The following is a 9985-nucleotide window of genomic DNA, read 5'->3' on the forward strand; positions in this document are numbered from 1 at the left end:
TAAATGTAGTTCATGTTTGCTCTTTATATATCTGCTCATGATGAACTTTATACCATTTCTCTTGTTTACATGTTCCTTGGACCTTCTTTCAGGATCTTTCACTATATGGAGATTATGTCTGGCTTCCTCCAAAATGTAAGAGAGAAGGGTGCCTGGATGGCTCAGTCAGTTAAACGTCCAACTTTGACACAGGTCACTATCTCCTGGTTTGTGAGTTTGAGTCCCGCCTCAGGCTCTCTGCTCTCAGCCCACTTTGGATCCTCTGTCTCCTTGTCTCTCTGTCCCTCCTTCCCACTTTCTCTCTTTCAAAAATAAATATGTATATTAAAAAAAAAGATTCTCTGCCTCTGCCCCTCGCCTGCTTGTGTGCACACATGCGTGTGTGTGTGTGTGTGTGTGTGTGCGCGCGCTCTCTTTCAAAAATTTTAAGTGGTGCCTGAGTAGCTCAGTTGGGCATCTGACTCTTGATTTTGGCTCAGGTCATGATCTCATGGTTTGTGGGTTTGAGCCCCTCATTGGACTCTGTGTTGGCAGCGTGGAGTCTGTTTGGGATTCTCTCTCTCTCTCTCTCTCTCTCTCTGCCCCTCTCCTGCTTGCTCTCTTTCTCTCTGTCTGTCTCATAAATAAATAAATAAACATTTAAAAAATTAAAAAAGAAAAACTTCTTTAAAAAAAATAAAATGTGGCAGGGACACCTGGGTGGCTCAGTCGGTTAAGTATCTGACTTTGGCTCAGGTCATGATCTCACAGTTTGTGAGTTCGAGCCCCACGTCAGGCTCTGTGCTGACAGCTCAAAGCCTAGAGCTTGCTTCAGATTCTGTGTCTCCCTCTCTCTGCCCCTCCCCTGCTCATGCTCTGTCTCTCTTTCTCTTCCAAAAATAAATAAACAAATAAATAAATAAATAAATAAATAAGTAAATAAATAAATAAAATGGGGGTGCCTCGGCGGCTCAATCATTTAAGAGTACGATTCTTGGTTTTGTCTCAGGTTATGATCTCACGGTTCATGAATTCAAGCCCTGCATCTGGCTCTACACTGATAGCGAGGGGCCTGCTTGGGATTCTCTGTTTGCCTCTCTCTCTGCCCCTCACCCACTCATTCTCCATCCCTCTCTCAAATAAATAAACTTTGAATTAAATTAAATTTTTTTAATGTAAGAGAATTTCTCATTGTTCTCCTGAGGCCATTAGGCTTCTTTTTTTTTTTTTTTAATGTTTATTTTTGAGAGAGAGAGAGAGAGAGAGAGCACAAGTGCAAGAGGACAGAGAGAGAGAGGAAGACACAGAATCCAAAGCAGGCTCCAGGCTCTGAGCTGTCAGCACGTTAAGCTTCTTGATTAGACCCCATATGGAGACGTTGGCATATCTTTCCATATTTTCTTTTCACATTTCCATAGTACAAGAAGCAAGAATTCAGAATTTTTCCAATTTTTTCCCTTTAACACAATGTATTGATTTCCTATTGCTTTTGTAACAAATCACCACAAATTTAGCAGCTTAAAGCAAAATAAATTTACTCTTTTACAGTTCTGGAGGTCAGCAGTCTGAAATCATTTTCACTGAACTAATGTCAAGATGTCAGCAGGGTTGGTTTCTTTTGGAGGCTCTGAGGGGAGTCTCTTTCTTTGCCTTTTCAGGTGTTACCTGTATTCTTTGGCTTGTGGCTCCTGCCATCTTCAGAGTGCACCACTGCGACCTCTGCTTCTATCACCCGATCGCCTTCTCCCGTGACTATAATCAAATCTCTCTGCACCTCCCTCTTATTGTTTCATTTAGGGCCCACCCATATAATTCAAGAGAATCTCCCTACCTCAATATCCTTACCTTAATCACTCCTACAAAGTCATTTTGCCATATAAGATAACATTGACAGATTCCAGGGGTTAGGACATGGATGTCTCTGGGGGCCATTATTTAGCCTGCCACACACAGATTAAATAATATGTTCAATTCTTAATTTTTTTAAAGATTTTACTATTTTTAAGTTATTTTTACACCCAGCATGGGGTTTCAATTCACAACCTTGAGATCAAGAGTCGTCAAATGCTCTACGAACTATGCCAATCAGGTGCCCTTCCATTTCTTAATTTTATTCACTTTCCTTACCAACACTTTGCCAGAGTTGCTGATAAGTAATACAAACACCTGTTGAAATTTATTTTCCTTTCTCCATTGTCTAAAGGCACCAAAGAGTAATAGATAACTGTAAGGCAGGCAAATAAAAGGAGTAGAAGACAAAGTAGACAAGGATACATTAAAGTTGGGTGATCCTTTTCCTTTTTTTTTCCTCCTAATTTTTTAGAATAAGTTGACTGAACATCTTTTCTGTTGGCATTATCTATCATGTGGGTCTTTGGGGAAAATGGTATTTAATGACATTTTTCTAAATATATTTCTATTTATGCCATGAGATAGGTCTCTATAAATATTCTATATTGTACAGACAAGTCTTTTTTTTTTTTTTTTAATGCCACAGGTAGCAGATGTCCTTCAGTTTTCCATGGAAACAGGTGGCTTTCTTCCAAATCGCATCAGTTCTTTACAGGAGAGTTTAATCAGACACCTTAAAGTAGCCCCTAAATATCTCTCCTTTCTGGACGAGAGACAAAAATTGATTCAGGTGGGTATTAAAGAATGTCCCACATGACATTAATTTTTTCAAGTATTTTGTGAGCAGGATTATCATCATATTATATAGACAACTGACAGTTGTTATGTAAGCATATGAGCGTTGCCAAAATCTTAATTGTTTCAAATGGAAATAGTTTGTGATCTCAAGTGAATAAAAGCCAGGATTCAGATTTGTACTCTGAAATAAATTTGCAATTCTCCAGGGGAAGAGAATTCCCATATTGTTGGGAATATGGATTAAGGTGATGGAAGAAAAATAATCCCAATTATTTCTCCAAAAGTAAGGTAAATTTTCCTTAGTTCCTAATAGCTCTGCCTACAAACTTAGTTCATGACTATATTGGCCTCAGTTTTGGTCCTATAATGAAGTCTACTTCAGTTTTGAATGAGAAGTCCTGGTTGATTGATGGATCAATTGATTGATCCATCTCTCTCTCTCACGCTCCCACTCCATCTTTTCCCTCTAACATACACACACTCATACATACATGAGTTGTGTGTGTATATTTTCGGAAGACTAGCCAGAGTGTGAAGATAGAAGATAATAACTGAAGAAAATGACAGTAACTCCTAAGCAACTCTTGAATAAACATTTACTTTCTTTAAAGTTTTGCTTATTATTCAGAGAAAATTGTTTTGGTGTTTCTAGGAAAATCCAGAAGTGTGGTTCACACGACCTCTTTCACCATCTTTACTGAAAATTTTGGCCCTAGAGGCTACCTACCTACTACCCCTTCGTTTGGTACTCCTGGATGAGATGATGTCTGACCTAACCACCCTTGTGGATGGTTACCTAAACACCTATCGAGAAGGGTCCGCAGATCGCCTGGGAGGCACCGAGGTAGGTACAGCTGTCTGTGACTGTATTTTTAGGACTTCCACTTCTGTCTTGGTCCTCGTGGAGGGCACAGTGATGCCCACTTTTCACAGCTACAGCAAATCCTGAGGCCAACTTGGTAATAAATATTTTTGAAGGGGCTATAGCTTGGGCTTAATTCATCTCTTTGAGTATTTTTCACAATATTAAGTTATGTTCTGTCAAGGAATGAATAAATTTAAGATTTAATTACTAATTTTTAAGAAGCCAGCATAATGTAACAGAACTGTAGACCTGGAGTTGGCAAACTATAGCCCTAAGGCCACATCTGGCCCACAGATTGTTTTATGCAGCTCAAAGGTAAGAATGGTTGTTATAGTTTTAAAGGATTGTTTAAAAAAAGTGTATGCAACAGAGAGCATTTGTGGCTAAAATATTTATTATTTGGCTCCTTACATAAAAGGGTTACAGTCTGCTGCTATTAGCCATTTTCACTTAGGAATACTGAAGCAAAATCCTAAATAAAGTAATAGCATTTTTGGTATGATCCCTACTTAGATGTATTATACTAATACATCTTTTAGTATCTTTTAACGTGCTGCTGGTTTCTGCTTTACTATTAGCAAATTATCCATTTTACTGGAACAAACAAAGTCTTATGATTATCTCATGCATGCTGAAAAAAAATGTAACTTTCCTGTATTTTGCTCTCACTGTTTAACAACAACAAAAAATTATAAAAATTCTTGCATACCTGGTTTGATTGGAGAATTTAAATATCTCTCATTTATCATCATAAAACTAAGGAGTTTTATAACTTTATTTTGTTCTCACTGTTTAGTGCTGAAAAAATTTGGTAATATTCTATATACATTACTGATTAAAGTTGGAATGCCTGATAAAACATATATCACAAGCAAGAAGTCTACATAATGTTTGATTGGGAACACTAACAGCATTCCCATTAATATCAAGAAAATACAAAAATTGTGACTACCACAACTACTTTAACATTTTTTTTTGAAGCTATTAGCCAATTAAATTTGAAGGAAAAAAAAAAGACAAACTACAAAAATTGAACAGGATGAATCACAATTATGCCTGGCCTATGATACAACTGAAAACTGAGGAAAATCAATGGAAAAAGATTACCACAAAGGAACAATTTAGTAAAATGAATACTGATATAAAACGTGATAGCTTTCCTACATCCATACACACAGCAAGAAAACATAATGGGAGAAAACATCCACTTATATGATTGTAACAAAAGGTAGAATACCTAGAAATAAATATTATAAGAAATGTGAAATATAGAGATAAAGAAAACATTAAAATATTACTGCATGACATAAGAGGACTTAAATGAATGGTGACACTAAGTATTTTTAGCAATCAGTTATTCCTGAATTAACTTTTGAATTTACCTCTATTCTAAGAAAAATATTAACAGCAGCTTTATTTTTGCAAACTATGATTGTAGTGTTTATAAAGATAAATATAAATAATAATCCTGTCAGCTATGAAAACATTTAAGTCTATATTAAAACAAGTGTGGGGCACCTGGCTGGCTCAGCCAGTAGAGCATATGACTCTTGATCTCGGGGCTGTGAGTTTGCCACTTTGAGTACAGAGATTAGTTAAAAACAAACAAACAAAAAATTAAAAATTAAAAGTTTGTGACTGGTACGTGTGTAGGCAGATCAATGGAAAATAGTAGAGAACCCAGCAGTAGCTCCAATATATATCTATCGGTATGGTTGGGATAAAGGTAGAATTTCCAATTAATGATAAAAAGATAATTATTCAATAAATGGCTTTAGGCAATTGACTAACTATTGTAGGGGAGGAGATCAGAGTTGGATTACTATTTCTTTTATTACCAAAGTAAACTCCTTGGATCAAGTATTTATGTAAACAGTGAGATTATAAAATTATTGGAGAAAAAAGAATTAAAAGAAAATTATTTCACAATAAGGAATGCTTTTCTTCCCCCCACCCCAATTCATTGAGGAATAATTGATAAAATTAATTGTATATAGTTAAAGCGTACATTGTGAAAATTTGCTATACATATACATTGTGGGAATCATTATTGACACTAAGATAATTAACACATTTGTCACCTCATATAGTTAACTCTGTGCGTGTATGGTGAAAATGCTGAAGATTTGATCTCAGCAACTTTCAGTATACAATACCAAATTATTAACTATAGTTACCATACTGAACATTAGACCTTCAAAATTTATTTTTCTTGTAACTGAAAGTTTACCCTTTGACCTATATCTCCCTCTTTTCCCTTCCCCCCCCATCCCCTTGCAACCCCCATTCTATTGTTTCTATGAAATCAGCCTTTTTTTTTTTTTTAATTCCACATGTAAGTGATACCATACAGTATTTGTCTTTCTCTGTCTGGTTTATTTCACTCAGCATAATGCCCTCTAAGTGCATCAATGTCACAAATGGCAGGATTTTTTCTTTTTTATGGCTAAATAATATTCCATTGTGCGTGCATACCTGTGTGTGTGTGTGTGAGTGAGAGAGTAACATTTTTTTTTATCCATTCATGCATTGATAGACACAAGTTGGCTCTTATGAATAATGCTACAATATAAAGGGAGTGCAGATGTCTCTTTGAGATAGTGCAGTCATTTCCTTTGTATATATACCCAGATGTGAGATTGTTGGACTGTATGGTAGTTCTATTTTTAACTTTTTAAGGAATTCCATACTGTTTTCCATAATAGCTATACCAATTCAATTTCTATTCCTGCCACCTGTGCATAAGAGTTCCCTTTTCTCCACATTCTTGCCATCATTTTGATAATAGCCATCCTAACAGGTCTGAGGTGACAACTCATTGTGGTTTGGATTTGCATTTCCCTGATGATTGGTGATGTCAGATACATTTCATATACCTATTGGCCATTTGAATGTCTTCTTGGAAAAAACATCAATTCGGGTCCTTCATTCATTTTTAAATTGGATTACCATTTGCTATTTTGCTACTGAGTTGTATGAGGGAATGCCTTTCTATGTAATGCAGAAATACTCTGAAATCATAAAAGATGAATAGATTTGAGTTTAAAATTTTTGTTTGGTGAAAATACTGTGAAGAAAGTCAAAAGGCAAGCAACCTGGGAAAAATTATTTGCCTCGTGTAACAAAGAGAACATTTTCTTAATATGTTCTTTATTGTAGCATTTATGTAATGACAGAATACTGGAAACAAGCCAAATATCCATCTATATGGATTTGGTTAAATAAATTATGGCATATCCATACAGCCCTTAAAAATGCTACTATAGAAGAATGTCCAAGGTAAACTTTATGGCTTAAAAAATCAAGATGCAAGGGCACCTGGGTGGCTCAGTCAGTTAAGCGTCCAACTTTGGCTCAGGTCATGATCTTGCAGTTCGCGAGTTCGAGCCCTGCATTGTGGAGCCTGCTTTGGATTCTGTGTCTCCCTCTCTCTGCTCCTCCCCCACCCATGCTCTCTCTCTCTCTCTCTCTCTCTCTCTCAGTAATAAACTTTAAAAGATCAAAATGCAGAAGGATATATAACACTGTTAACCATTTGTATAAAATAATTTTTAGAAGAGTTATCAAAATAAAAGTTTGAGAGAAAACAAAAATTGAAAAATGCAATCCAATGAGAAGATAAATATTTAGTAAAGGATATTTATACACACATAATCACAGATGCATAGACTATCTTTGGGAGGCTACATAAGAAATTGCTTTTTAGAAAGTGCCCTTGCTAAGGCAATTGGGACCACAGGTTGGAGGGAACACTTCTCATTGTGTAATCTTTATACATGCACACACACATGCATAACACAACACACACACACACACACACACACACACACACACACACACACACATAACTGTGGATTCAAAATATTTAAGTTAAGGGGCGCCTGGGTGGCTCACTCGGTTGAGTCTCCAACTTGAGCTCAGGTCATGATCTCATGGTTCGTGAGCTTGAGCCCTACATCAGGCTGTGCACTGACAATGAGGATCTTGCTTGGGATTCTGTTCCTCTCTCTCTGCCCCATTCCTGTGTGCTTGCGCGCTCTCTCTCTCTCTCTCTTTCTGTTTTCTCAAAATAAATAAACTTAAAAAAAATAAAGTTAAAATATATTTGTTAATAATAAAAAAAATAGTACTACTATAGTTGAATACACTAGAGGGAGCTATAAGAACACATTTGAGTTGTTCCTCACTTACTAAATACTTTTAAGTGTAGTGCAAGTGATTTTAAGGACCATATTTAGAAGTTTGGTTACAGCAGACTTGTGTTGTTTTCTTTTCTTAGCCTACATGTATGGAGCTTCCAGAAGAGCTTCTTCAACTCAAGGATTTCCAGAAGCAGCGCAGAGAGAGAGCTGCAAAAGAATATAGGGTGAATGCACAGGGACTCCTAATAAGGACAAGGGTACATCCAAAGAAATCAGTGCCAGAGACAGCAGGGAAAGAGGGAAAAGTAGGGTTTTCCTTACTTTGTAAAAATTCTGTACTAGATGAAACTCATCATGTAAATTTGCTGAAAGAAGAATCTAAGAATAAACAAACTTCAACAGAACCTCAACATGTACCTCCCATGAAGGAAGAAACCAACGAGGATTCTATCAATAAACTCATTTGCCTTGAGTCAGAGAGGCTAGAGGACCAGAGAATAGCTCAAAAAGAACACAGTAAGACACCCAAACAGGAGTTTCAGACAAGTTTATCTTTGAAAGAGGAGATAGAACAGTTACTGATGGTGCAAAACCAGGAAGATCTAAAATGCACAAAACAAGATATTTCAGTGTCTCCTTCCCTTCCTCAGGAAACCAGAGTCTCTCCAAGTGACACCTTTCATCCTTTTAGAAAAGCCGTGTTTCCTACGTTTCCTCCCTGTCCAGCCTTGGAGAAAACTGATTCTTGGATAAATCTCTCTCCAAATCTGTCTTAGAAATGTGCGATTTGTTTTTGAGACCATGAAGGTGGCTCACTTCTTCTACCAGCAGTACCTTCCTCAGAGCTTAAGTTTGTCATGTTGGAAATTTAGTTTTGCCTCAGTCATGAAGGAACGCCTTAGGGAAAATGATATTCTATTGCTTACTTCTACATGCCTGGAATTTGATTAGGATGGGAATGAATAAGTTAAATAATGGAAGAAGTAAATTTTTTTATTATGTCACTGTGCGGAAATATTCCCAGTGGTCAGAGCAAATTATTTCTGATAATTTGGGTTTGGAGGATTTGAGGAGGGGAAAAATCTCGGACTTAGTATCTGGAAGCTATATGCTTTTAAACTTTTTGTTTTGTTTTTGTTTTTTTGTTTTTATTTTTAATAATTTAAGCTCTATGCCCAACCTGGGGCTCCAACTCACAACCCCAAGATCTGAAGTCACATGCTCTACTGACTAGCCAGCCAGGCACCCCTACTTTTAGACTTTTGTTGTATTTTTTGGTCTGAAAAAGGTTGGTAAAACTTTTGCCAATAAGTTTAAAAAAATTGGGAACTGATAACTTTACCAGTACTTTTTTCCTTAGTAATATTTTCCTAAAATATTAACTTTAATTTATCAATTATACCTCAAAAAAGCTGAGAAAATACCGACTTTTTAAAAATTTTAATGTTTTGTCTGTTTTGTGTCATAGACAGACACTAGTTAATGTTATTAACAGGCATCAGTATCCCAGTTTTAATTTCTTTTGATTCCCTTTACTTTTAGAAGGTTTTGTCCATTTTTGTAAGAAAGCAGGGGCTTCTTTTGAGTATGTTTATTATGTAAACTTGAAGTTTGATTCCCCTCTTTTGCCTGGAGTTGGTATACTTTTTTTTTTTCTTAATTAAAAAAAATTTTTTTTTCATTTTAAGTAGACCACACCCAATATGGGGCTTGAACTCACGAACTTGAGGCTAAGAGACACATTTTCTACCAACCAAGCCAGCCAGGCACCCATTTGGTATACTTTTTTAGGGTGAAAGGAAGGCAGCTTGTACGGAGCCCTTTTTATATTGAATACTTGCAAGGTGCTCACGTTCTATTGTATACAATAACCAATAAACCTGTTTTGGCATTGGATTATCTCTTTTCTTCGTTTTATCACAGTAGGAATATGTTAGAATATGTCTGGATTTCTCGGTCCGGAGTCCAGTCTAGAAATCTATAAGTTGACTCTCATACAGGTTCTATTATTTATTGTGCTTCTAGGAAACTTAGGGACAATCTACAATTAGAAACATCCTTGTCTGCACTCACTGATTCTATTATGAGTGCCATTGAAAGTCTAGTTGTGCCCTTCCAAACTCCAAAGCCCAGATCTAGTCTAAACTCAAGATGAAGTCAGGCCCAAGAACAGTCAGGCCCAACAGCCCTGCTGTTCCTGTGTCTCACTTTTTCCTTAGTTTAGAAGGTCATGTGGGGCCAAGATGGCTTCTGCTTCATCTTGGGTAAATACATCTTCAGATGTATTTCAGATGTATTTCAGAATGTGGTTAATCTAAGTTTACTCTGGAAAGGGTCTGAATTCTTGTAA

At 36.5% G+C, this 9985-nt stretch overlaps 1 protein-coding gene across 1 annotated transcript in view; it reads left to right on the forward strand.

Annotated features, from left to right (window-relative positions):
* The window catches only part of EXD1 (exonuclease 3'-5' domain containing 1), a 37955-nt gene extending 28424 nt beyond the window's left edge, over nucleotides 1-9531 (forward strand). The window contains exons 10-12 of the mRNA XM_045449985.1: nucleotides 2477-2620; nucleotides 3281-3472; nucleotides 7773-9531. Coding sequence (XP_045305941.1) covers nucleotides 2477-2620; nucleotides 3281-3472; nucleotides 7773-8411 — 975 coding nt within the window. The 3' untranslated portion in view covers nucleotides 8412-9531. The remainder of the gene's footprint in view (nucleotides 1-2476; nucleotides 2621-3280; nucleotides 3473-7772) is intronic.
* The last annotated feature ends 454 nt before the right edge of the window (nucleotides 9532-9985 follow it).

Source organism: Leopardus geoffroyi, chromosome B3 (genome assembly GCF_018350155.1).
Source record: "Leopardus geoffroyi isolate Oge1 chromosome B3, O.geoffroyi_Oge1_pat1.0, whole genome shotgun sequence".
Classification (NCBI taxonomy): domain Eukaryota; kingdom Metazoa; phylum Chordata; class Mammalia; order Carnivora; family Felidae; genus Leopardus; species Leopardus geoffroyi.